General features: G+C 37.5%; 2 protein-coding genes across 3 annotated transcripts in view; one reads left to right on the plus strand and one right to left on the minus strand.

The window, feature by feature from the left end:
* Nucleotides 1-935: 935 nt before the first annotated feature.
* On the plus strand, nucleotides 936-8,084 carry mmadhcb (metabolism of cobalamin associated Db). Its single transcript, XM_058393712.1, has 8 exons — nucleotides 936-1,055; nucleotides 1,473-1,511; nucleotides 2,707-2,830; nucleotides 3,573-3,790; nucleotides 3,886-3,988; nucleotides 4,428-4,558; nucleotides 5,777-5,863; nucleotides 7,306-8,084. Exons 2-8 carry the CDS (start codon nucleotides 1,503-1,505, stop codon nucleotides 7,498-7,500), a joined length of 867 nt encoding a protein of 288 aa, XP_058249695.1. The 5' UTR covers nucleotides 936-1,055; nucleotides 1,473-1,502; the 3' UTR covers nucleotides 7,501-8,084.
* An 8,595-nt stretch (nucleotides 8,085-16,679) lies between these two features.
* lypd6 (LY6/PLAUR domain containing 6) overlaps nucleotides 16,680-27,613 on the minus strand; it is a 32,597-nt gene continuing 21,663 nt past the window's right edge. The window contains exons 3-5 of one of the 2 annotated variants that reach the window (XM_058393700.1): nucleotides 24,863-24,961; nucleotides 22,065-22,195; nucleotides 16,680-18,310 (exon numbers count right to left, since the gene is read on the minus strand). In XM_058393700.1, coding sequence (XP_058249683.1) covers nucleotides 18,137-18,310; nucleotides 22,065-22,195; nucleotides 24,863-24,961 — 404 coding nt within the window. In that variant the 3' untranslated portion in view covers nucleotides 16,680-18,136. The remainder of the gene's footprint in view (nucleotides 18,311-22,064; nucleotides 22,196-24,862; nucleotides 24,962-27,613) is intronic. The other variant, XM_058393699.1, reaches the window with a different exon arrangement.

The raw sequence follows: 27,613 nt of genomic DNA on the forward strand, positions 1-27,613 counted from the left end.
CTCCATATTACATTCATGTGCATGTAACATGCCAGTTTTGGCCTGGCTCACAGTCTCCACTCTAATTCATCCCAAAGGTGTTCTATCAGTTTGAGGTCAGGACTCTGTGCAGGCCAGTCAAGTTCCTCCACACCAAACTCACTCATCCATGTCTTTATGGACCTTGCTTTGTGCACTGGTGTGCAGTCATGTTGGAACAGGAAGGGGTCATCCCCAAACTGTTCCCACAAAGTTGGGAGCATGAAATTGTCCAAAATGTCTTAGTATGCTGAAGCATTAAGAGTTCCTTTCACTGGAACTAAGGGGTCAAGCCCAATCCCTGAAAAACAAAACCTGAATTCAATGATTTGGAGGTGTGTCCCAAAACTTTTGGCAATATAGTGTAAATATAAATATATATATACTATTTATACAGTCAGTTTAATTTCATCCACAAGAGCATTAGTGAGATCAGACACTAATGTTGTAAGAGTGAGGAGGTTCAGTCGGTGTTCCAGTTCATCCAAAATTTGGTGTTCAGTGGGGGTGAGTCAGAATCAGGGTTCTGTGCAGGACACTCAAGTCCTTTCGGTCAAACCTTAACACACCATGTCTTCATGGAGCTCTGTGCCTTATGTGCACAGGAGCATCGTCATGTTGAGACAGGTCTGAGCCTCTTAATTCCACTCAAGGTAAATTGTAATACTACAAAATAAAGACATTTGTCAACTATGTTGAAACACCTTTGGGGGGTGTAGGTGTCCACAAACTATTGGCCATATTGTGAGCATAGACGTTTTAGTTTTATTTACATTTACATTTCCCTTTCACTTTCTAACAATGAAATGTTTTTTTTTTTCACATCTAAACTTCTTCTAAAATAGATTTAAAAAAAATTGCCACAAGTGTGGTCACTAAGAGTGAAATGGACACAATATTATTAACGTTTAGGCGGAGTTTTTTTTTGTCGTCCCCTCGCAGGCCGCCGTAGTGACGCCATCAAAAGGTGACCCAAGAACCTTGAGGAGGTTCCAGTTATCTTTATAAACTATTTTAATAACGCAGGAGCGATACAGGTGAGAAACAAAAACACTCTCCCCGCGATATCTAAAGGGCAGACATTGTGTTATATCCGTGAGGAATACTGTAATAATCGTGTTATAATGGAAGCTATTCAGGTGTGCTAGCTGTTTAGTTAGCATCCTGTGTTAACAGTGAGAGAGTTACGAGCAAGTTCAGAGTAATCGTGTGCTCCGTTTCATGTTGTAACTGGCACTGGAATAAAAAATATATAATAATAATGATAATAATAATAATAATAATAATAATAATAATAATAATATATGATCATGCATAGATGATCCAGTACAACCTGATAGTAAACAAGGCAAGAGAAGCCTGTGATATGAACACATGCGGTAGAATCAAACATTTATAACTCTTGCTCCTGTACTAATAATTCATCCTTAATCATGGAGTCTTTTCATCCACAGGTGTTAAATAAACAGGAGAAGCCCAACAGGATGGCCAGCGTAAGTTTATTTGAATCATAATGTCTTGACTTTTGGTTTCAGATGAGTGCTGTACTGCTGTCAGGTGCTTTATCCTGTATGTGCTAAGAACACCAGACTCAAAGCTAGGGCGTCATTGAATGATCTGCCTATGTGCATGTTTTTGGGAGAAAGAGATGAAACCGAAGGACCTCTGAGGCACCTAGACAACATGAAAAATTTCACGCAGACAATAACCGGAGTTCTGGAGATACGCTGTATTGCCAGATGTTTTTGGGACATCCCTCCAAATGATTGAATTCAGGTGTAGTTTTTCAGGAGTTGGGCTCGGCCCCTTTGGCATGGTGAAAGGAAATCTTAATCCTCAGCATACCAAGACATTTTCATTGACAATTTACATGGACAATTTCATGCTCCCAACATTGTGGGAACAGCTTGGGGATGACCACTTCCTGTTCCAACATGACTGCACACCAGTGCACAAAGCAAGGTCCATAAAGACATGGATGAATGAGTTTGGTGTGGAGGAACTTGACTGGCCTGCACAGAGTCCTGACCTCAACCCCATAGAACACCTTTGGGATGAATTAGAGAGGCAACTGTGAGCCAGGCCAAAACTGGGATGTCTACCTTTACATGCACATGAATGTAATATGGAGTTGGCATGCCCTTTGCAGCTATAACAGCTTCAGTTCTTCTGGGAGGCTTTCCACAAGGTTTAGGAGTGTGTTTATGGGAATTTTTTTTAAAAATTCCTCTAGAAGCCCATTTGTGAGGTCAGACATTGATGTTCGACAAGAAGGTCTGGCTCGCAGTCTCCGCTCTAATTCATCCCAAAGGTGTTCTATTGGGTTGAGGTCAGGACTCATCCCCAAACTGTTCCCACAAAGTTGGGAGCATGAAATTGTTCAAAATGTCTTGGTATGCTGAAGCATTAAGAGTTCCTTTCAGTGGAACTAAGGGGCTGAGCCCAAACACCTGAAAAACAACACCTGAATTCAAAGATTTGGAGGGGTGTCCAAAAACGTCTGGCAATATAGTGTATGACATGGCAACCATGTTGCCTTGAATGCAGTGCAATCAGGCTTTAGATAATGTTTACTCATCCACTGGAGCTGCGTAATACACATACAGTGCAACTGTTGCAATCTGATCGTATATATGGACTGTTTTGTTCTGTGGCAGTTCAGTATATTTACATTTTTCTGTTCACCAGGTGCTCTGTAGCAGAGCCAGGGTGGTTACATACCTGCCAGGGCTTCATGTTCTTGTTCAAAACATAGCAGGAACCAGATGTTTTTCAGATGAGCGTCACATTCACGTCACACCCCCAGATATCGGTAAGTGACCAGAATAGTCCTTTATTCTGAATCATACAAGCTGATAATAACTGCTGCCTGTTTGTGTGACTGGTATTTTGATCAGAAATGACGTTTTTAGCCGGTAAAAAAAAGTCAATAGAAATGTCAAACTATAAGAGATACAGATACATCTCTGACATGTAGTACAAAAGGGTGTACAATATCGCATTGGGATTGTGGGGTGATACAAATATATTCCTGGAATTATTTATGAATTTTTGCAAATTGTAGTTTGTCCAAAATATTTGTTATTGAAATAATTAATACTCTGGTTAATACAGTAAATGTAAGCAGGTAAATTTATAAAGTACAATAAGGTGTGCTGGAAATATTTGATAACATGAAGTTGCTGTTAGTTTAAATCCCTAAAAGAATATTTATTTATTTACTTATTTATTGGTTTAAATCTCTTAAAGAATATTTATTTATTTATTTGTTTGTTTCTTTCTTTCTTTCTTTCTTTGTATGCTTGTTTGTATGTTTGTTTATTAGTTTAAATCCCTAAAAGAATATTTATTTATTTATTTGTTTGTTTTTTGGTTTCAATCCCTAAAAGAATACTTATTTGTTTGCTTGTTAGTTTAAAATCCCTAAATATTTATTTATTTATTTATTTATTTATTTATTTATTTATTTATTGCCGTTTTTAGTCAGTAAAAATGGTGAATCATTTTAGATTTAAAAAAAAAAAGGAAACATACTTTTACTCCCTGTAATCCAGGAGTGAGGACGGTGTGGCCAGACGAGACCATGGGTCCATTTGGTCCTCAGGATAAACGCTTCCAGCTTCCCGGGAACGTGGGATTTGCCAAACAGCTGGAAAGCCTGGTTGAGCAGAAGCCCGGCCCCGTGCATACAACACTACCGGATTTGCTGACAGCACCGTCTAACACCGAGAGACATGAGTTCATCCTGGCACAATTCATCACCGACTACCATGTAAAGAATCTTTCTGTGCAGAACTTTTATTCTGTTCCAACACTACATTAATATGCAGTCAGTTAAACACCGCCATTTATTTTCTCTCTCTTCAGGACAACTCAGAGGTGCTGGACAAGGTCGACAGCGCAGAGCAGTATTTCAACCATTCCAGAGTCGAGTGTGCCATTCAGACTTGCCCAGAACTGCTGAAAAAAGGTTTGTTGCATGCCTGCAATGATGATTTTGGCCACAAGGTGGAAGCATACACTAGCATCTGAAAGTACTACTAATGAATGTTTCTAATGTTGAGTGTGTTTAGGTTTCAGTTTCACAAGTAACAAGATAAAGATATTACTAGTGAAGCTTAACATGTCAATCATCTCAGATTCTTTTCCAATACTTTTCCATGTAGATCGGGTCTTATATTCTGGATTTTAAATAAAATAAAAAGAAAGACACTGTACACTTTTTCTTGTTCTACATCGAACTTTTCTCTTTGCCCCAGTGTTATTTCCTGATGGACGTCTGAAAAATATTTCCTCCCGAGCTAAAACATCTCGGTTTTTAAAGATCGAATCAGGAGAAACACGAAGCAAGTACTGCAGGTGACTGTTTTTAACTCGTCCTGATGTTTGACTGTTCCCCAACCACACAGACTTTGCGCTGATGTTTCCCGAAGCCCCCTCCAGCGGTATGATGGTGCTGACCGTAACACAGAGAACAGAGAACGACATGACCGCCTGGTCTGAGGAGGTGGATCAGGAGAGAGAGCAACTGCTGGCTAAAGTGCGTCACACACACACACACTCTTTTACTACTTCCTGAAAAAATGCAGTGTTATAACTAACCTTTATCTTTTTTTTTCCACTTTAAAGTAAAATTGCTTTTTAAAATCACACACACACCATTCTTCATCCTTAATCAATTTAAGCAGCTTTCTATGAGTTGTGACCAAAAGAACACAACTTGCCTTCTTTCACAAAACAGCAATGTTGTGTTTGAGTGAACCAATAAAAATGATTGATCTGTTCTATCCAATACACACACACCCACACACACACACTTACAGCTTACAACCTGAAAAAATGCAGTGTAACTAACCTTTAACTTTCCTTTAAAGAAGTAAAATTGCATCTTAAAATTGATCACACACAAACACGCATATACTTCCTGAAAACTTTCCTTTTTTTAAAAAAAAGACACAAATTTGCTTCTTAAATTCACACACACACACTTTTACTTCCTGAAAACTTTCCTAAAGTAAAATTGCTTTTTAAAATCACACACACAGACACTTACTTCCTGAAAACAATTTAGTGTTATAACTAACCTTTTGTTAACTATTGATTTCTTTTAAAGTAAAATTCCTTCTTAAAATCACACAGAGAGAGAGAGAGAGAGAGAGAGACTGACTCTTAAAAGATGCTGTTGTTAAAAGTGCTAGTCTGGGGGAGGGGAGGGGGGGGTCACTCTTAAAAGCCATGCTCATTTTCTTATTTATGAGCTGCAGAGGAAGGTCATGACCTCTGATCGAGTCTGGAGCACAGAGCCAGTGTTTGGTCTTTACCTTTCTAGTCCGAAATCTCCTTTCCTTACATTCCATCGTCTCTGCTTTTGGAACCGAGGCGTACTTAGGAAATACAACTCAAAGACGACGATGACAAACGGACTCTGTCTGAATTGTGTTGTTGAGTTGCTTATGATTTGTGGAGTGATTTCTGTGGCTCATCTTCCTCATGAGAAAAAGAAACTTTTTATAGCTAAGGAAAGATTTACACAAAACCAGTAATGTTAAATCTTAAATATCCTGAACCCGAAACCTTCCGCCTATTCAAAACACACACAGTGAGATGGTGTGTGTGTGTGTTGCTCAGCTTTACTCTATCATGATTCCAAACTTTCTTAGGCAAAATGTTCTTCTGTTGTTTATCTGGTATTTTCCACCCACTGAAGTTTTTGCTGGCTGTATCAGGACTTTGTTAATGCTGTGTGTGTTGTGTACAGTTCATCGAAGGGGCAAAGGAGATCTGCTACGCGCTGCACTCGGAGGGCTTTTGGGCCGACTTTATCGACCCTTCGTCTGGACTTGCGGTGAGTCGATTTGCCGATGGAATTAATAGTGGCTAAAAACAGAATTACAGTAATACCTCGCAGATCCGCGTCTCCCGATTCACGACAACTAATTTGCATCCGCAAATTTTTCACAGACCCGCAAAATCCTCGCAAAAGTGTTTACAGCTAATTTCGTGGTAATTTATACATTTTCATGCTTTTTAATGCGAAATTATTGAGCAAAATTTAGTTTATTAATTTAGTAATATAAATATAAAAGTAAAATCAACAAAATATTAATATAAATAAAATAAAAATGTTATTTTAATGATATTGAAGGGTTGGAAGTAACCAATCACAGAGCATTAACAGTTTTACCTAGCTGCTGATTGGCTGGTAGCTACGACGCTTTGTATGCGTGATGTCGCGGTTCATCCCCTTGTGCTCACTTCAACACGCGCGTATATTCCGTGATTAAGTGATCTCAGTGATTTTTCCCTTGTTTTTTATACAGGCAATGCTGTACTCTGTTTTTACATCAAACATTTATTTCTTTTTTTAAGGGTAATGTGTTAAGCTAACTTTTAAATGAAATTAAAGTGTTTTGGGAGCACAATTGGGGTTAAATTTAAGGTTTAAACTCTATTATTAGTCATATAAAAAATAAGCATTTACTGTATTAGCATTTTTAGTGACTCCACCGCACATCCGCGAAACCTCATCATTCACGATGGGTCCTGGAACGTAACCTCGCGGATGTGTGAGGTATTACTGTATTCGGTATTAAAACCAATTTCGGTTTATAATCAAGATCTCCATTAACCGTTCACACTGCACTCCTACTGCTGCTCTGATTCAAACATCTGATATCATATGCCTGAGCTTCATATTCTTATACACAGTGTTGTTTTTTTGGCTGCTTCCTGTTTGGGGTCACCACAGAAGATCATTTGGTCCGCATGTTTCGATTTGGCACAGGTTTTACATCGGATGCCCATCCTGATGCAACCCTCCCATTTAATCCAGGCTTCATACTGGCACTGAGAATTAACTCTTCAGTGGCCGGGTTAGCTCCCTGAACCCAGGTCTCGTCAATGAGAGCACGGGGATCCTTCCGCTGGACCACCAGGAGGCTCCATTTTCTTATAGACAATGATTAGCATTAAATAAACACACACACCACAGTTTGATAGAGTTGAACTAATACACAGGAATGCTGAGATTCTTTGATTTATCTGTTGTCAAAGTGACTCTTTACACTCCTGCTTCCAACACATCAGCTTCAAGTTCAGTGGTTTTAGTGTTAGGGCTTTAATGTTCGGGATTTGTTTAGAGTATCATTGCTTGCTAAGTTCCTTTATAAACTCTAACTTGGTGGAATTGTGTGTATGAGGAAATTGAAGCAAGGATGTTTCAGTCTTCTGCGTCTCATATCCGTTATATTAACCCCCCCCCCTTACCCCCACTCTCTCCACATGCAGTTTTTCGGCTCCTACACCAACAACACGCTGTTCGAAACGGACGAGCGATACCGCCACCTGGGTTTCCAGATCGAAGACCTTGGATGCTGTAAAGTGATCCGTCACTTGCTATGGGGCACTCACGTGTACGTAGGAAGCGTTTTCACCAACGCGCCAGCCAGCAGCAAGGTCATGAAGAAGCTGCAGGGAAATTAACAACAATCAAGTACTTGAATATCGCTCTTATTCCGTGTGCTTGAGTACACCTGACCGATTTCTTTCACACCGTCAGATTCGTCATAATCCCTGTGGGGTTTCCTTGATCTATTTATTTTTGTAGATGAACATGTGAAAGGGTAGATCAATTCTATGCTGCTTGATTTTGAGAAATGTTAAAAATCTGTCCTTAATCTATCCATCCTTAATGCCTTTTCTTTTACTGTCACAAAAAAAAAACTGCTTTTGACTGGATTTTTCTTTGGTGTAGTAACCAGCTTTGAGGTTATTATGAATGAAATAAATCAGAATTGTTCAGGTTTTGAATTTCTGCCAACGTTTATAAAGAACAAGACTCGTGTCTTGAAATATGGTTTGTACGGGTGAAACGGTACACACTGATAACAGGTCAAGAACATAATTTGGGGAACAAAGTATAGATTCATCATCACAAGGATGCCATAAAGTTCTGTCACAAACAACTCCGAGAACCTGCACTTATAATCGAATCATTTAGCCTTGTGAAGTGTCATTTAATATTGTACTTGATGTGCAGAAAAGGAGGAATAAACAGGTGCTATTTAGTCGTTTGGTTTATTTAACATAAAAATGTCATACTGAACTATTTCTAGGGATTTGTGTTATGGTTTAAATATTGTGTGTGTGTGTGTGTGTGTCAGTCCACACTACTCAGTGCATCAGCATCTTCCAAATCCTCTCACTTTTATCCAGGGGCTTGTTTTCTAAACCCCACCCTTCCCACACACACTCACTGTGCTCTGTTCAATTAGCCGATTAACCCCGGGGCTGACCGAGGTCATCACTGTTGGGGCTTTTGTCAGTAAGGAACAGATGCTCGTGCATTATTAGCATTCATTAAGCCAAAATGGTCTCGATCAGCAGATGGAAACCAATCAGGCTTCTCTGAACCAGGAAAATGATTGCGTAGCTGCTAAATGAAGTCTTTTCTACTGAGCAAACAGTAAAACAAAACACTCATTTTGTAACTGGAAGTCTTGCACACTGTCCTGATGGGGCGGTCAACTTTAAATGATTCACTTTATACTTTTAAATGATTCAGCTTTAAATGTTTACTTTTAAGTGGTTCAATTTAAAATGATTCACTTTACTTCAAACTGATTTAACTTTGTCACTTTTGTGTGATTCAATTTAAAAAGATTCATTTTACATTTAAATGATTCACTTTTAAGTGATTCAACTTTAAATGATTACTTTTCAGTTCAGTTTAAAATTATTCACTTTATTTATTAAAACAAATTTTAAAAATTTTAATCAGACAGTTTTTTTCTGAACATCACTATTTCAAAGAATATAACAGTTTAATGAAATAAAGTTGTATGTGCTTTGTCTACTCTGCATGCATGACAAGGGATGGTACTTATACTTCCAGCTGCTCAAACTGCAATAGCTGCTAAAAGTCTGACCATCAGCGCTGTGCTACATACACCCTCATTTTGTGCTGCAAGTGGGTGAGGTAAGGGATATGCAGTCTCAAGTGTGTAGGGGAAGTTGGTGGGGAGTGAGAAAACAGTATGGGAACACACCCTAGATGTTGACCTGTTGATCATCTAGGGTCAGTTTTCATGTTTCACAGTTCCTGTCTTTATTGATTTGTAACCATATAAAGGCATCTCTCTCTGTCTGTCTCTCTCTCTCTCTCTCTCTCTCTCTCTCTCTAATACAACCAGGAAATATCACAACCAGTTTGCTGATTCAACAGAATCTGAGAAGAGAAGCTGAATTCTGAATTAGGGTTGACTATTTTTTTTTTTCCGAAATATGAACAAAATATAACAGACATAATTTTGGCACATCAGACACAGAACAGGGTGTGCTCACATATTTAATCGTTAAAAAATTTCATCTCTTATAAAAACTGAATTCCTTTAATTCCCCACCCATATTGAGAATCCATTGTATTTGTGTTAGGGTGAATATTACCCTCCATAATAAACGGAAGTGTGGTGTCAGAGATTAAGGTTGTAAATACGAGACTGAGCTGTTTTGATTGAGACTGATTGAAAGAAAATGAGCCAACAATAGCACACAAATATTGACTCAAGTATTACCTGGAAAACTGATCTCTGCCTTTAACAGAGGCTGCCCAAGTTTCAACTTTTAACACACCTGCATCTAACACTCGGGTCCTTTTATAATCTCTGCCTCCCATGGATCAGGTGTGTTAAATTAGTGCTGGAGGGAGAGTCCCAGGACTGCATGCCTGCTCTAATGCATTCACACATGTGCCTGAATAATTTAACACACATAAGAAACGGGAGTCATTCATTTTTAATCGAGGTTAGAGATCTGGGTCAGGCACCCTGCTTGTTAGCCTGCGTGAGATCTGAATAATTCACAAGTTCAGCTTCTCAAGAGCTTTTCTTCCGGGAATGCCTACAAAACAAATGATATTTAATGCAATAACAGCATGATTATGGTGTTGAATATTTGTTTAAAACACAAAGATTCATATAAAACATATAAACACAGTGAAACGGGGTTAAATTCCCATATCAGAATCCATGCATTCATTTTTTTTAACAGCACCTTGGACAGTCATTTTGGCTTTATTGAACAAGGGGTTTATATTAAATGCAACTTTCTAATTTGGTATCGTTTTTATGGTAACAGATTCAATTTACTTTTAAGTGATTCAACTTTCAACAATTCATTTTACTTTTAAATGATTACATTTTAAATGACTCACTTTAATTTAAGTGAATCAACTTTAAATGATTCATTTTATTGTTAAGTGATTCAACTCTAAACGTTTTACTTTAATTTTAAGTGAATCAGTTTTAAATGATTCACTTTGCCTTTAAATGATTCAACTATAAACGATTCATTTTATTGTTAAGTGATTTACCTCTAACTGTTTTACTTTAATTTTAAGTGAATCAATTTTAAATGATTCACTTTACCTTAAAATGATTTGACTTTAAACGATTCAATTTACTTTTGAGTGATTCAACTATAAATGATTCACTTTAATTTTAAGTGAATCAACTTTTAATTGTTCATTGTGCTTTTTAAATGATTCAACTTTAAATGATTTTACATGAAAAAAAAATACAGTACTGGATACTTCAGGTTCATGGACTGTCTCTTTATTTAAGCAGTGTTTATATAAAGTGTTTAAAATCCACATCATCGTTCCACCTGATACACACACACTACAGTTTCAGTGGCACTGCTACTGTTTCCCTGAGAATGATGCACTAATAGTCCATATATAACACATATGAAACAGCAAAGTGGGTTTATTTGTTAATGTCCAATGTCCGGATAAGAGATGATGGTGGGTCTCTGCATATTGTTGATGAGGCTAGTTTTACAGAGACCCCATAAAGTGAGCTCACTACCAAGTGAACTTTTTTATTTATTTATTTATTTATTTAAAAAAATATTATCAGAAACAAATCCAGCTGATAATTTTTTTTTTCTTTTAAAATTTAGTTTATAAAGAAAGCCTTGTTTCTGCCTAATTTCCATTCATGGTTTAAACGCTATTTTCCACCATATTTTCCCTATATGCTTATTTATGTCTTACATCGATCCGCCATAACATTATGACCACTGACAGGTGACTTGAATAAGACTGATGATCTCCTCATCATGGCACCTGTTAGTGGGTGGGATATATTAGACAGCAAGTGAACATTCTGTCCTCAAAGTTGATGTGTTAGAAGCAGGAAAAATGGGCAAGCGTTAGGATTTGAATGAGTTTGACAAGGAACAAATTGTGATGTCTAGATGACCAGACGACGATCAGAGCATCTCCAAAACTGCAACTCTTGTGGGGTGTTCCCGGTCTGCAGTGGTCAGTATCTATCAAAAGTATCCTTTAAGTCCTGTAAGTTGTGTGGTGTAGCCCATGGAGACCCCAACCTCGCAACTTACAGGATTTAATGGATCTGCTGCTAATATCTTGGTGCCGGATACCACAGCACACCTTGATGGGTCAGGGCTGTTTTGGCAGCAAAAGGGGGACCAACACAATATTAGGCAGGTGGTCATAATGTTATGGCTGATCTGTGTATTTTTATTACTTTGCTTAGTGTTAATTGGCTCTATTATATACTGAGGACAGTCATAAAAAGCATTTCACTACATGTCATGTATGTGACAAATAAAATTGTAATTTACTAACTGACACATTTGATCTGCTTGTTGCTGTTACTCAGTAAGTTCACCGTCAGGATATGCCGGCATGAAGAGAAGAGCCTGGTGTCGCACGTCTGCCCCTAACAATGGAACATACACATAACTCAACTCTGAGTGCTTTCCTGTTTTCAGAGAGCAGCTCAGATTGACTGGCATGCTCTGACTCTGGAGTGCCAGCCGCTGTTTTTCTTGGATGGTGGTGCAGTTTTGTTTCTACCCTTTATCATAGTTTAACCAGTGATTTAAAACAATGCACCAAAGCCCATGAACTAGAAAGGGCTCAAACATTTTCCATATTCACTGTGAAACATATTCCTGAACTCTACACAGATCAGATTTGTTGATGTATGACTTTAGGACTAGAATATAGTGTTTTAGTGTTGTGTAAATAAATACTCGTACTCGTATTCATACGCACATGAGGACACTGGAGTTACAGAGATTTGGTTAGGAAAAGTTCATTCACTGAAAAGGAAACCTGACATTTTACCTGGAAATTCCTGAGTCGTGGTTTTTGGGAACCAACAGGATAATAATTTGAGACAGACATTAGGTTTTGTGTTTTATATCCATCTGCTAGGATTTTTTTTATCAGCAATGGACGATGTCAGCATGGCTAATGGTTGCTATAGCAACAAGGGCATTAGGAGAAGGAACCTCATCAAATATAACATTTTTATCCGATCTTTCATCAGTTCTGTACTTGTGCCATGATTTGAAAAGTGCATCATTAGCTGTTCCAAAAACATATTGAATGCTCCAAGGCACTCACAAAACCTCACACTGTACCACCACTGGGGGCAGAACCTATGTTAAGTAGTCTTTATTTGTTATATATTCATTACTGCAGAGTGAAATTCTTTCTTCACATATCTTATCCTTGGAGGGTTGGGGTCAGAGCACAGGGCCAGCAGTTCCCCTGGAGCCCAGTGATGGCAGCTTGTCAGTACTGGGTCTCAAACCCCCATCTTCCGATCAACAACCCAGCCTTAACCACTTGAGCTACCACCACTCCTCTGCACTTCCTTATATTGCACTGCACCCTATAATAGAAGATACTGGACTGATGACACTGATGAGCAAATCCACTGTAGTGAACTAATATCCAGTGCAGGTTTATAATCTCTACAACCTTTTTATCTCAGATATCCTGAATCAATATGGGCTTAAGGTGCCTGATGGAGTCGTTAGCATTTAGCCGTCGTCATGCAGTGCAGTGCAGCAGGGGTCTGTGCAGAACAGCTTGATATTTTGTGTTGATCCTTTCCCAGCAGTCTTGAAGTATAATCCAGGCCTTTACCATGACCTGTACACTCTTTCCATTCAACTCTGGGTGATCTGCTTGGTAATCCTGTTAGCGCTCTCATTCACTTGCAAGAATTTTGTTCAATTAAAGAGTGGATTAGAGGTCACAAACAACAAAAAGCCCGGAACTGCTTACAGATGCTAAAGAGATGAGTGTGATGTTTAGAAAAGGCAACAGAGAGAGAAAAAAACAAATGACCTTTGTCACATACGCCCCATTCAACTTTAAACTTTAATTACATTTCCAGTTGATTATCCTGTTTAAAATTTCTGACTGATAAACTAAAGTGAATCTTTACAATAAATTCAAGTACCTTTAGCAGCAATTACAGCTTCAAGTCTCCTCGGCTAAGTTCCTGGCAGATCCTCTGGATTACATTCGTTTGCATTTGAGGAAAGCATCTGCCATCTTCAGGTCTCTCCACTCCTTGGCTGGTGTTTGCATCTTTAAAGGTGAACCTGCATTCATTCTTCCCTCTGGTCTGCCCTGTCTCCCAGTTCCTACTGCTGTAATGCATTTTTGTAGAATTATTCTGCCAACATGTTTCACCGTAATCAGGGGTCTGCAACCTTCAACATCAAAAGAGCCATTTTTGCCCAATTTCCACAGAATAAAATTCACACTGAGCCACAAAAACTATATGGCCCCTAAAATGAAGATAACACAGCATAACAAGTTTTAGATCCAGTTAGTTTGTTGCCTGGACACGCTACCATAATGATCTGAATGATTTCTGAGGGGGTTGTTCTTCAGTATGTTCTCCTATCACTACAGAGGACTACTAAGGCTCTGTTAGAATGGCAGTTGGGTTCTTGGTTACCTCTGTGATTAAGGCTCAGTTTGTCCAGATGGCCAGTTCAAGCCCTGGTGGTTCCAAAATTCACCCATTTTATAGTACAGAAATGATTTTGTACTCTTGTTTAGCTCTTTGTTTTAACCCAGGAGAAACATTGAGGTCCACGGAAAGTGCTTCAGACTTGTAGACATGCACTACACACACAAACACTTTTGATCAGGTTCTTCCTCTAATGCCTAGGAACACTACAGATCCCTTTCTGTTCTTGTGATGGAAATCCTTGCATCACTTTCACGCTTACATCATGCTCCGTCTGCACTCCATAAATCACACCGCCCGAGTCTCCTCCACCCTTCAACTTCTCACACTGATAATGGTCATGTGATGTCTGTATGTCTATACAATGCAAGATTGTTAGGGTGGTTGTAGCACTGTTTAACAGAGACATAGCAACATGATGACATACACACTGCTTTACAGATTGTCCTTAAGCTTCAACCCTTTATTCACAGAATAGCAGGTTGAGCAAATAAAAAAATTAGCGTCTAATCTGAATTTTATCCAGAGTTTCTGTACAAATACACAATTTCTAGTGTAATAAAAATCCTCCAGGTGACCCAGTGTGCTAGTGTCATCCCTATATCCAGTTTTACACACTAAAGTGATACTTTCATGAGCAAACAAAATTTTAATTAAATTTAATTGGAATTTAAAATGAAAAATGAAAAATAAATAAATATTTTTATTATTATTTAATATTAATTAATTATTTAATTATTTAAATAAAAAAAGGTAATTTTAGAACTTTTTACATATTAATTATATTTTGTTCTATATATTTTTATGTATATATTGTTTATATATATATATATTTTTTTTTGTATACAAAAAATGTTTTATATTTTGTATTTTTTGTATACATTATATATTGTTTTTCATTAATTAAAACTACAATATGCATTAAATTACTACAAATTATTGCAATATACAGTATGATAACATTTGCTGCATAGACACAGCTTATAATTTACCAAAAAAATGGTTAATTATACTTTTACAGTTTTATTATTAATATTCTATGATCAGGTTCCACCAGAAAAATGCACCAAACCTAAACAGTTTTATTACTGCATTATTAAGTTTAGTAAAGACCACCAGATTTGTGTTACTATTAATTGACATCTCTACTCATTTAATATCGAAACTCTGCTTATATTTGCCCCCAAATGCAGTCAGTTGAAATTTCCCACAGCCTTGTTATTGTTTCCATCTCTGTTCAATCTCTTCTAAAGCTGTACAGCAGCAATATTTAAAATCTCAGTATGCTAATAATACACAGGATATCCAGCCAAAGTGCCAAACAATAAGGGTCATTCCCTGAACTCCAGATGAGGTACCTGAAATCCAGCTATGCAGCAGTTCAAGATCATTAAAATCTTGTTACTGCTCATCTGGAAGGTGAGGAAATTTGACCTCGGCTGGCAGGAAACGGCGACTTAAGAAACAGGATTATTGTTGGTGCACAGAGATGCAGATCAGGGGCCATTGTCAGTTCGGCTGTGAAAGGTGAACAAGTTTATTTTAGCACAGCAGGGCTGTATTTTATTACAAATACCTCATCCTTTACACAACTTGTAAAATTACAACTTGTATAAAATGTTTTTTTGTGAATTTTCGGCCATTTTTTTTTTAGGAACAATCCGTCCAATACATTCACCCAAGAAAAAAAAAAAGGAGTCTAGCGACCTGTTGACCATCCATGATCCGAAGGTAACAGGACACCACATGACTGAACAAAGTGCACTTCGTTTTCAACTCGAAGTCCATCTGTAACACAAATGGCATCAGGTTTTCACCTTTGACCTCAAGGACGTCAAGCACAACAGGGGTCATATTCCTCTTTTATATCCCGTTGTCCATTTCTGAGCGATTAAATATTGTGAATCTTTCAAGCCATGAAACAGCACTTGTTCAAACATAAGTCTTCATTTTGACTTATTCCCTGAAACCTCAAAGTTGGACGGTTGCTTATGCAAATCCTAACCCAAACCCAAACTTCTGACCAATCAGATTTGGGCATTCATTTATGCAATTCTATCCTTAACATTTCATCCATTTCAGAAAAAACCTTAACTCTTACTGCTTTTGTTATTCTTCTAAGTCAGAGTCAGAGCAGGAAGAGAGGTGGGGCAACTCTGTTTTCTTTCTCACCAAGAGGACTAAGAGATAAAGCAGGCTCAGACCACTAAAATAACATGCTGTGGGCTTTTCTCTATCTCAGTGTAGGTCAAAATAGCAGATGTAATCTGTGCGGCAGGATCTGACAAATCACTGGATGAGGCTGTATCCATGATCGCAGAGTGGAGAGCTCTGAAAAGGAGGAAAGGACAAATATATTCATTCCATAATGTCTAGATTATGGAGGAAAAATCTTAATATGTAGAAATATTGACAGACGACAATGGAATCTTGTGGGTTTCTGTTGCAGAGATCTTCTTCTTTTTGGCTTTTCCCTTCAGTGGTCACCACAGCGAATCATCTCTCTCCACCTATCTTCTGCATCCTCAACACTGGCACCCACTAGCTTCATATCCTCATTTATTACATCCATATACCTCCTCTTTGGCCTTCCTCTTTGCCTCCTGTCCAACATTCTCCTACCAATATACTCACTCTCCCTCCTCTGAACATGTCCAAACCATCTTAATCTGGCCTCCCTAACTTTGTCCCCCAAACGTCCAACATGAGCTGTCCCTCTGATCCTAATCCTGTCCAACCTTGTCACTCCCAAAGAGAACCTCAACATCTTCAATTCTGTTGCAGAGATAATTCACACATTTTAGTTTCTTTTAAATATGGATCATCAGCAATGAAGTTATGAATGCTTAAGAATTAAACAAAATGGTAGATTTCTACTGGGGATTTTTTTAATATATTCAAAAGTATGTACACTCATTTACATAAAAAAAACAAAAATACAAACTTCCTTAAAAAATTGATCAAACTTGGCAGACAAACTTAACACATAAAACATAATTCATGCACAATATCTTGCAGGGGTTTTTTTCTCTTAGGCACACTGAGGTTTATGGAAAATGTGTAACTGGCACTGTCTTCTTCTACGGTAAGTGATTACCTGAGCCACACTAAAGACACGAGTGATTGTGTTAGCCCTTACGATACCAGTATGCCCTTTGTTTTTAAAACAAAGTCAAAACTCATTGCAGTTCATGGAACAAAATATTTATATTCTGAAACTTATGTACACTCGAGGGCAGTTTGCCTAAAAAAATGTAAAAGATAAAAAAAATTAAAAATAAATCCAAAACGAAGCAGAACAATAACACTGTAGTTGTGAACACTGCATGTTTTTTTTTTTTTTAAATGACCATTTCACCGTCAAGGTGATGAACAGGTAGCATGTCACAGTAACATTATTAGCCTTCAGCAGGATTTCTAGCACAGAAAAATAAACCTACACAAAGGGTAAAGGGCCACATAGAGCGTATACACAGCAAGAGCCACCAGTGGCTTTAAAAAAAGATTCAAAATGTAACACAAACACTACAAGATTCAGCGTGCATAACTTACACATACATCTGTACACAAGTGCTTAGAAACAGTTGATCATGGATGATTAGAAAACATCATGGGAAAACAAAATAAAAAAAAATAATAATAAAAAATAAAAAAAAACTGAAAATGTAAAAAATAAAACTTGTTTGAGGGTTTAAAATTTTTTTTTTTTCTTTTTATTTGCACTTCCTTGGTTTAGCATTCTGTCTAAATTAAATGTATGGTACAAGAAATAAATATACATCCAAATTATTAATCATGGCACAAAAGGCAGTTTTGTTTGTGTGTAACCGTTAACACAGTCCCCGGATTCCTCTGCTGTTTTCCTCTGACCTCTGTTTTGACAGGTTGATACAAGCTGCTCATGAAGCCTGGCTTCATCTTTAAGCGATGTGAATTGACTTGAACGATTTCTCATATAAAATGCTTTCACAGCAAAGGTAGAAAAAAAAAACAACTTCATTCACAGGAGGCTGATCTAAATGTATTCAGCTACAGTTATTTTTATTTTTATTTTTTTAGTTATTGCTCTTGTTAGTGCATTAAACACTGTTTCTTACCCCTCGTGTTCTCCTCAGCTCGAAAAGGACACGCTGTAATTTGTTACAAGAAGTGTAACAATGTACATTTTAAGGTGACTGGTTGTTTGTAAATCAGAGAGTGTGTGATCAGAGACTGGGAAGTGTTACTTTCATGACTGTATTACTGTAATATCTGAAGCAAAGAAGCAGATTAGGTGATTATCCGTTAACAAGCAGTTCACAGTTAAAGGATCAGCCATGGCTGAGGAGAACGAGGAGGAGGATGAGGATGAAGGAAAGGAGGGTGTGATCCAGTACAGCATGGTTGCTCCCATTCAGAGGAGAGGTGGTGGCAAAAATAGCGTCTGTTTCATTCCGAGGGAGAGGCATGTTACAGATGTTGCCCTCACAGCAGGAAACACACACCTGTACATTATAAAAAACAGGTTTAAAGACCACAGGAAATAAAATATTTAAAATTTCGATTTAAAACACTAAACTGAAATAAAAAAGTTTATTACAAGCAATAATAAGATAATGTAATGTTTTAAAAAACCAAACAGAATTCCCATTAAAAAGAGCTTGTTTTTGCCATTTACTGACATCCAATAAGATCTGTTTTTTTTGCGTTTATGGCTCTAGTGCACAGATCTGGTAATGTATATGAGCTTAGGTATGTGGAAGAGGGCAGACAGACACAGCGAGGAAAAAAAAATGCCACTGCTGATTACACGTGTCCCAAGCAGTCGTCCTTCCTGGGTGTGATGAGAGCTAGCTACAGGGTGGGGATTGGCCAGTAAGCCAAACAGTGTAGAAAATAAATGAGTGTGTTACAAATGTTCCCTAAAACGTAATGATTTTGTTTCTAAAAGAGTTTGAAATGTTATAAACCTTAACTTTCCCTTAAATTGCCTCTCTTTTTTTTTTTTTTACAGTAGTGGTAAGTGTCAGGAAGATCCTATTACAGATTGTTGAATCCTATCCTTCACCGCTTTGATTCCATGCTGACTCAGTCATTCGTTTTATCAGGCAGCACTTTTTTAATAGCTATGAAATTAACCTGCAAGAAAAAGTCTGTGTACGTCATCACGTTGCCAGATTACTGTGTGCTGTCAAGTCTTTTTGGTAAAAATTGAATAAATGATTATCATTTAGATATACAGCATCATTTTAATCTTAATTAGATCACGTGAGCTGTAATTAATTAAACGGTATTATGATCTACGTCTGGAAGTAATTCATTTTGTTTTATGCCCCATGAAGTGGAAACAGCTTGAACTGAATGAGCAGTGAAGTGAAGTCACCAAGGTAAGTACTACAGCACAAAACACCTCCGAAATCTTTTTAGCTAAACGCCATAAGATATTTCAAAGCTATTTAATTATAATGTCATAATCTCAACAGACTTGGGGTGTGTCTGAAACAGTTATTAAGTATGTGACGTATTTAGAAAAAAATATATAACAACCTATTTGTCTGTTTGTTTTGGATACACCCCATGTCTTTATGAAGTCTAAAATCGCATAAAACCTGTGTATGCTTTGTCCGAGGACACAGACAAAAGTCGTTCCTTGACAGAATTACTTCTGAAGCAAAACATAATCTCCTGCAGGTGTGTATCTGTTTATTTGTATACTGGAGCCTCCACTGATGAGTAATAGCTATGGTGGCTGAGAAGTGCGGTACAAAATAACAAATCCGAAAACACAAGGACGATTAAGACAAAACGGAAAAGGTAGGTATAGTTTGCGAATGGAATTCTGACTGCTGATATACAGGAAGTCCAGCAGGCAGTGAGAAAGCAGCAGTAGAAAGTGGATTGGTGTGTGTATGAACACAGCTCTGCTCTTATAACGCTCCTTACATCCTTTAATCTGGAATAGTTTTGTCTTCCAAACATTCCTGCTGTGTTTTTAGAGATCGCAAACTAATCTTTATGCCATGATACGCTATCAGTATATCCAAAATCATGCCATATGAACATCTTTCATTAAAGTGGCACTGAATAAAGTCCATTTTCTTATAAATATAAATGTACACCGATCAGCCATAACATTATGAGCACTGACAGTGAATAAGACTGATTCCACATAGCAGACAGGTCTGGGCCAGATCTGGCATTAAGCTGGCACTGCTGGCTGAGTTCTGGCATGGCAAGTGGTTATTTCAACCCGATGCGGACCAGGTCTGGCAGTGATGGCACTGTTTATATGATGGCATGCCAAATGTGGCCCGGTTATGGTTTGGTTTATGTGGTGTGGCCCAGTGCTGGCCCTGTGACCAAAGGGCCGTTATTCTTTGTGGTATGTGGCCCGAGTATAAGTGCATTGTGTGGGCAAGATCTGGGCCAGACCTATTTGGATGATCTCCTCATCATGGCACCTGTTAGTGGGTGGGATATATTAGGCAGCAAGTGAACATTTTGTCCTCAAAGTTGATGTGTTAGTAGCAGGAAAAATGGGCAAGTGTAAGGATTTGACAAGGGCCAGGGCTAGACGACTGGATCAGAGCATCTCCAAAACTGCAGTTCTTGTTGGGTGTTCCTGGTCTGCAGTGGTCAGTATCTATCAAAAGTGGTCCAAGGAAAGAACAGTGGTGAACCGGCGACAGGGTCATGGGCAGCCAAGGCTCACTGATGCACGTGGGAAGCGAAGGCTGGCCTGTGTGGTCTGATCCAACAGATGAGCTACTGTTGATCAAATTGCTGAATAAGTTAATGCTGGTTCTGATAGTAAGGTGTCAAAGTGCGCCACAGTTTGTTGTGTTTGGGCTGCAGAGCCACAGACCAGTCAGGATGCCCATACTGACCTCTGTGCACTGCCGAAAGTGGCAACAATGGGCACATAAGCATCTGGATGGCCGTGTGCGTGTGCATCACTTACCTGGGGAGCACATGGCACCAGGATGCACTATGGGAAGAAGGCAAGCCAACAGAGGCAGTGTCATACTTTGGACAATGTTCTGCTGGGAAACCTTGGGTCCTGCCATCCATGTGGAAGTTACTTTGACATGTACCACCTACCTAAGCATTGTTGCAGACCATGTACACACTTTCATGGAAACAGTATTCCCTGATGGCTGTTGCCTCTTTCAGCAGGATAATGCGCCGTTCCACAAAGCAAAAATGGTTCAGGAATGGTTTGATGATCACAACAACGACTTTGAGGTGTTGACTTGGCCTCCAAATTCCCCAGATCTCATTCAATCCAGCATCTGTGGGATGTGCTGGACAAACAAGTCTGATCCATGGAGACCCCACCTTCAGGGATCTAGTGGAGTCCATGCCTTGATGGGTCAGGGCAGTTTTGGCTGCAAAAGAGGGACCAACACAATATTAGGCAGGTGATCATAATGTTATGTCTGGTCGGTGTATATCTTTGTTATTTTCGTAGATTTAAAGTTGCACAATCTGAAAAAAATGGTTTAAAGTGTACACAGAACTCCGTACATGTACAAGGAATAAAGTTAGATACACAATTTCCTACTTCTTGTATATTTTGAGTGACAGATGTCTTGTCCAATCAGAGGTAAGAATTCCATTCGCAAATTATACCTACCTTTTCTGGTTTGTCTGAATGGTCCTTGTGTTTTTGGATTTGTTATTAGTTTCCACATTTATTATTGTGTTTTTGGGCGTGTTATTTTGTTTCCTGATTTGTTATTTTCATTTCCAGCATATTTTCCTTTGCACTGTTGTTTCGGTTGTCAGTGAATAAGAGTGAATTTTTAGCCTAATTTTTCTGACCACACAAACCTAAGACTATTCACTGCCCTGCTGTTGCAGAGCAACTCTAACAAAAAGCAAAGCTGCCCTTTGACTGGTTACTTTAACTGTCTTTAAAACGTCTGTAAAAACTTGTGGGAACTCCCTGGTTCTGTCATTTTCTTCTCTCTTCTTCTGCGCTAAGAGACAAGCGATAATCTACACAATGAGCAGCGGTGACAGGAAGAAGCAAAGCTTTCAGCAGAGATTAAACAAGCTGCATGCTGTGGGCCAGAGGGTCGAGGTGGTGTCTCGCTCTTACAGAGTGAAATCACTCAGCAAACAGTTAAAGTAAAGTGGTTACGCATGTCCTCAGTGCTATAGAAGAGGAGAGGAAGTAAATTTAAAGATTTTTTGTTTTTACTAGTGATAAGCATGCAAGCTTTACAGTGGTCATGCGATGAAGTCTAGACATACCCTGATTCCTTCATGGTCCATGTCAGTGCAGCCGGTAGAGAGACAATCCCCCAGTGAGACACAGCGCTTCGTTACAGACACCGTGTTTCCAACCCAGTCCAGCTTGTGATGTGTATAACAATATTTAGCCTCTGCGACCGGGAAAAAAGAAAGAACATTTCTATTAATATTTTACATAATAATAATAATAATGATAATAATAATAATAATAATAATAATAATAATAATAATAATAATAATAATAATAATAATAATAATAATAATAACAATAACATGTTGTGACTCAACCCTGAAAGTGTGTGTAATTGAGTTGAATTTAATCTTGTCAAATTGACACGTTCTATATTTTTTTCTAAAAGTGTATTTCATTTGTTTTTGATTCATCCACATTTTCAGATACAGTTGGGAGAGCTCTACATTAATAATAAAAATAATAAACATTCATAGAAACTTTGTTCCATTTCATTTTTTTCTAGATTTATGACACCAAGGTCTTTGGACACAGATTATAACATTATCACAAAACTTGATTACTTTTATTGTTAAATGTGATCTAGTAATTGCAAACATTAATCACAAACTATATCTATATTGTTTGAGATTTTTTATGCTTTTAAAATCACTTCTTATATATATATTTGTTTATTTCATCCACATTTGCAGATGTGTTTTTTTGCAATCATTTTTTTTCTTGTTCTTTTCTTGTCAGACATCACCTGTATTTCATAAATCAGTTCAAAATTTTATATCAAAATAATAATATATAGGTTTTATCACAAAACCTGATAACTTTCATGTGTTAAATGTGATCTAGCATTTCCAAACATTAATCACAAATCTATATAATACAGCGCCCTCCACAATTATTGGCACCCCTGGTTAAGATGTGTTCTTAGGCTTCTAATAAATTCATTTTTTATTGCAGAAGCATAATCTCACACTGAAAATTGTAGAAAAATCTAACCTTTAACTTAAGTGAATTTTTAAAAAAATTCAAAAAAATCCATGACTAAAAAAGAATTGTTTTTTTATAAAATCACCTGTTCCGCATTTATTGGCACCCCTAACACTTCCTATAAAATAAATGTAATTGAAGCATTTTTGTAATTTTTACTATAGTTGATCAGAGTATCCAGAAACTTTTTATTAATAATTCATGACTTCCTGTTTCCCTGGGGTATAAATATGACGTGACCTATTTCTTTTATCCACTCTTCAACATGGGAAAGACAAGAGAACACCCCATTCAAGTAAGGCAGATGTGTGTCGACCTTCATAAGTCAGGCAATGGCTACAAGAAAATAGCCACTCGCCTAAACTTGCCCATATCTACAGTCAGAAGAATCATTAAGAAGTTTAAAACAACAGGAACTGTTATAAACAAGGCTGGACGAGGACCCAAGTTTATCTTGCCACCACGCACAGTGAGGAGGATGGTATGAGAAGTAAAAAAATCTCCAAAGCTCACTGTTAGAGAACGGCATCAAAGAGTGGCCACTCTTGGGGTCACAGAGTCTCCATAACAACCAATCAGACGCTATCTACATGTTAACAAGCTGTTTGGGAGGCATGCAAGGAAAAAGCCTTTTCTCACCTACACTCACAAACGTAAACGTCTGGAGTTTGCTAAGCGGTACTGGGACTTCAACTGGGACTGTGTGCTTTGGTCAGATGAGACTAAGATTGAGCTTTTTGGCATCTAACACCCTAAGTGGGTCTGATGTAAAACAAAAGATGAGTATGCAGAAAAGCACCTCATGCCCACTGTGAAGTATGGTGGAGGATCTGTGATGCTGTGGGCCTGTTTCTCTTCCAAAGGCCCTGGGAACCTTGTTAGAGTGCATGGCATCATGAAAATAAATTTTAAAATTTTAAATTAAAATTAAATTTTAAATCAAAACCTGATGGCCTCTGTCAGAAAGCTGAAGATGGGTCATCATTGGGTCTTTCAGCAGGATAATGACCCAAAACATGTGGCGGAATCTACACAAAAATGGTTCAGAAGACACAAAATCAAGCTTCTCCCATGGCCATCTCAGTCCCCAGACATCAACCCAATTGAATACCTGTGGGGTGAGCTGAAGAGGAGCATGCATAAGAGAGGACCCAGGACTCTGGATGATATAGAAAGATTGTGCAAAGAGGAATGGTCAAAGATCTCTCTCTCTGTATTCTCCAATCTTGTGGAATATTATAGGAGGAGATTAAGTGCTGTCTTGTTGGCAAAAGGGGGTTGTACGAAGTATTAACATCAGGGGTGCCACATGATTTCATGTAAAAAAAAAAAATTCTTAATGTGGGATGTTTTTTTCCACTGAATAATTGTACTTCAATTAAAGGATTAATTTTTCTCTTTTTTGGCATTGTGTTTCTATATTGTTTAAAAAAATGAATATATTAAAAGCCTAAGAAAACATCTTAACCAGGGGTGCCAATAATTGTGGAGGGCGCTGTATATCTATATTGTTCAGGATTGAGATAAAGACAATATGATTTTTTTTTATTTTAATTTTTAGTCTTTTTTCTGTAGTGCTTTTAAAACCCCAATAACATCCCGGGCCAGTTTAACCAGAACAGTACCAAAGATGAACGTAACACATGGGTTAAAAGAATGGATTTTTAAGTCATTAACAGACTTTCTCTAAATCAGCTCCACTTTCTATAAAAGTTTGGAAATCCTTGCCATGAGGAAATGATTGAGAAACACAACAGACCCAACAAATCAGACGTCATACCTAAAAAATGCACAGAAAAAACAAACCCTGCTTTATGGGACAGCTGGAGCTGGAAGGTCTTACCTTGTGGGCAGTAAACATCTGGTGCCCAGCGATTACACTCGTAATTGTCAGCCGCTTCCTCGCACGTGAAACACTTGAATCCTCCTGGATATGGAGTGGCTATAAACAGAGAGAGAGTTTTCAGCTTTTTAGATTCCTTTTAGAACCAAGCTATGACTTGCAGCTCAGTTTATACACAGTAAAGCATCACAGATTAACATCACAACTAAGGTTAAGAATTTATTTTATCTAGAAATAGAAATCAACAGAATTTAGTTTCTTATAAATACAGAAAATACAAGCTTCAGGTCAGTATTGAAACCTAGAGGCTGTAAGAAAGAATCTATTTTCTTACTCTAAATTTCCTACTACACAGAACCATAAATATTAAATTTATTTTAAGAAATTTTAATATTAAATATTTAATAAATATTTAATATTAAATATTTATTTATTTTAAGCTTTTATGTTTTATTGAATCAGTCTTAGATTAAGCAATTTCCTTTACTCTGTGACTCCAAGACACAACCAATCTACATTTTCTATTCCAGATTTATCATTTAGGACTATTGGTACCTTTAAATATTTTATCATATATCTATAATAAAACTATTAAGTGGCAAAAAAACATTGAATTTATATTTATCTCTAATAAACAAGCCAGAGGTGATGATATGTGGAAGAAATATCTTGAGAGGAACCAGACTCATAAAGGAACCTCATCCTCATCTGGGTGACACCAGAGAGTGACGTTATTAATAATGCCTTTTCTACCACTGGACATTATATAGTGAAGTGGAATCGTGTAACCACGAGCTTTTGAGCAACTTATGAGCATCAGCATCATTTCTGAATTTTAACCTATACCGAAGCCATGAAATGTTCAATGACAGAGACCTGAGCACAAAAAAAAATAAACATTTCTTGCACTGAATTATAGAGGGAAGAGTTTACATTGCTTTGAACATCTTTACAAAAAGTGCATCTCTTTCAACTTCGCACAAGACATAAGAAACAAAACAGAAAAGGGTTTAAACAGAGCCCAAACCCAATTCATCTGCTTTCTGTAAAAAATGTTTAGCGATTTCGTGCCCGGAGATGAGCTCTGTTAGTCTCGAAACCTTCTGCCATTGTCGTGACCATCACAAGCTGTGTCTAGAGTAAAAAATACTGAACAAGCATTTACTAATCAAGAACATCCAGAAGACAAGAAAACAGAGCTTTTTGGAGCTTTTTAGGTTAAATATTACAGAAAGATATTACACGCAAGAATAAAACACAAGCACAACGCTAGCTCTTCTAGTGGAGGTATATGGATAAGGAAATTTATGGATTTTTATTTAAGTATGCCAGTGCAGGGACTCAGGACAGTAAACAAGCCTAAAATAGCATTTAAGTGTGGCTTGTTAGAATGCATCTTCAATATTAGCACACAAAATCCATCTTCATAGTCAGAGAGATATTTCTTATGATTGTGCAAAATAAGTCAGAAACAAATAGGACAGAGTTTCTGTCATTTGTATATTAAGCCATTGCTAGACTGGTTATGACAAGATTCTGATCTTTATTTATTGAATAAATGCTAAATTAATCGAAAAAAAAAAACCCCAGCATATTAATAAAATATTCTTTTATACCTGGTGTCAAAAGAACTTCGAAAATACTAACAGAGTATTTGACAGTGTTTAACAGTTCATGTGAAACTGAAAGCTAAAAAAGGAAGTGATCCTATTTCCTAAATGGTCTCATTGGAGAAAAAAAAAGTAAAGTGGAGAAAATCCATCTGTTGTGTTGAAATATAAAAGGTCTGGGGTCACGTCATCCATCAGCACATTAATGTATACTGTACAATATACAGCTTTTTCCTCCAAACCTTCCTGGAGACATTGTGAAGTCACGGCTGAGCTACTGTACTGAACTACAGGCTCCCTCACTTAACTCTAATCCACTGATGTCTCACATCTCTACATAATTATATTACCCTGGTCTATCTATCTATCTATCTATCTATCTATCTATCTATCTATCTATCTATCTATCTATCTATCTATCTATCTATCTATCTATCTATCTATCTATCCTGGAAATTCATTATTACTCTTGGGTGTTTAAGTGGTTTAATGTTGGACATAGTGATTATAAAGAACTTATAAGAATATTTGTGGCTCTGGGTATCATTAACTTGGAATTGTCACTGTGATCTAATTAATACTGATGTCCCTGAATCATCAATGAGCCCTGAATCAACACTGGAACATTCTTTTCAAGCCAACAGTATGAGTATTGGGCTCAAGCATGTTCAAAAGAATGTTCAGCTCATTATCCTGATCACACAGTAACGATTATTAAACAAATAACTAAAACAAACATCATACTGTACTTATCTAGAACGAGGAATCCGACAGATCCCTACAGGAACAACCAGCATACAGAGCAAACACCATACTGACCAAACACTGACTGGTCACCAGAAATTCAGTTCTGTTTGATTTGTATCACGTGTTCAACAATGGCACCAAGCAGGAATAGAAAATCATTCAGAATCAAAATGACACTGAATTTATATTTATCTCTAATAAGCAAGCCAGAGTTGATGATATGAGGAAGAAATATCTTGAGAGGAACCAAAGGGGAACCTCATCCTCATCTGGGTGACATCAGAGAGTGTGGTTATTAATAATGTCCTTTCTACCACTAGACATTATATAGTCAAGTGGAATCGTGTAACCATGAGCTTTTGAGTAACTTATAAGTATGAGTATCAGCATCATT

The sequence above is a fragment of the Hemibagrus wyckioides genome, linkage group LG06, assembly GCF_019097595.1.
Source record: "Hemibagrus wyckioides isolate EC202008001 linkage group LG06, SWU_Hwy_1.0, whole genome shotgun sequence".
Classification (NCBI taxonomy): Eukaryota; Metazoa; Chordata; class Actinopteri; order Siluriformes; family Bagridae; genus Hemibagrus; species Hemibagrus wyckioides.

Bases quoted from the DNA above. Each gene is read 5' to 3' on its own strand.
- mmadhcb (XM_058393712.1), top strand. The intron at 3,989-4,427 runs GTTTGTTGCATG...CCAACCACACAG, and splicing joins CCCAGAACTGCTGAAAAAAG to ACTTTGCGCTGATGTTTCCC. The intron at 5,864-7,305 runs GTGAGTCGATTT...CTCCACATGCAG, and splicing joins ACCCTTCGTCTGGACTTGCG to TTTTTCGGCTCCTACACCAA.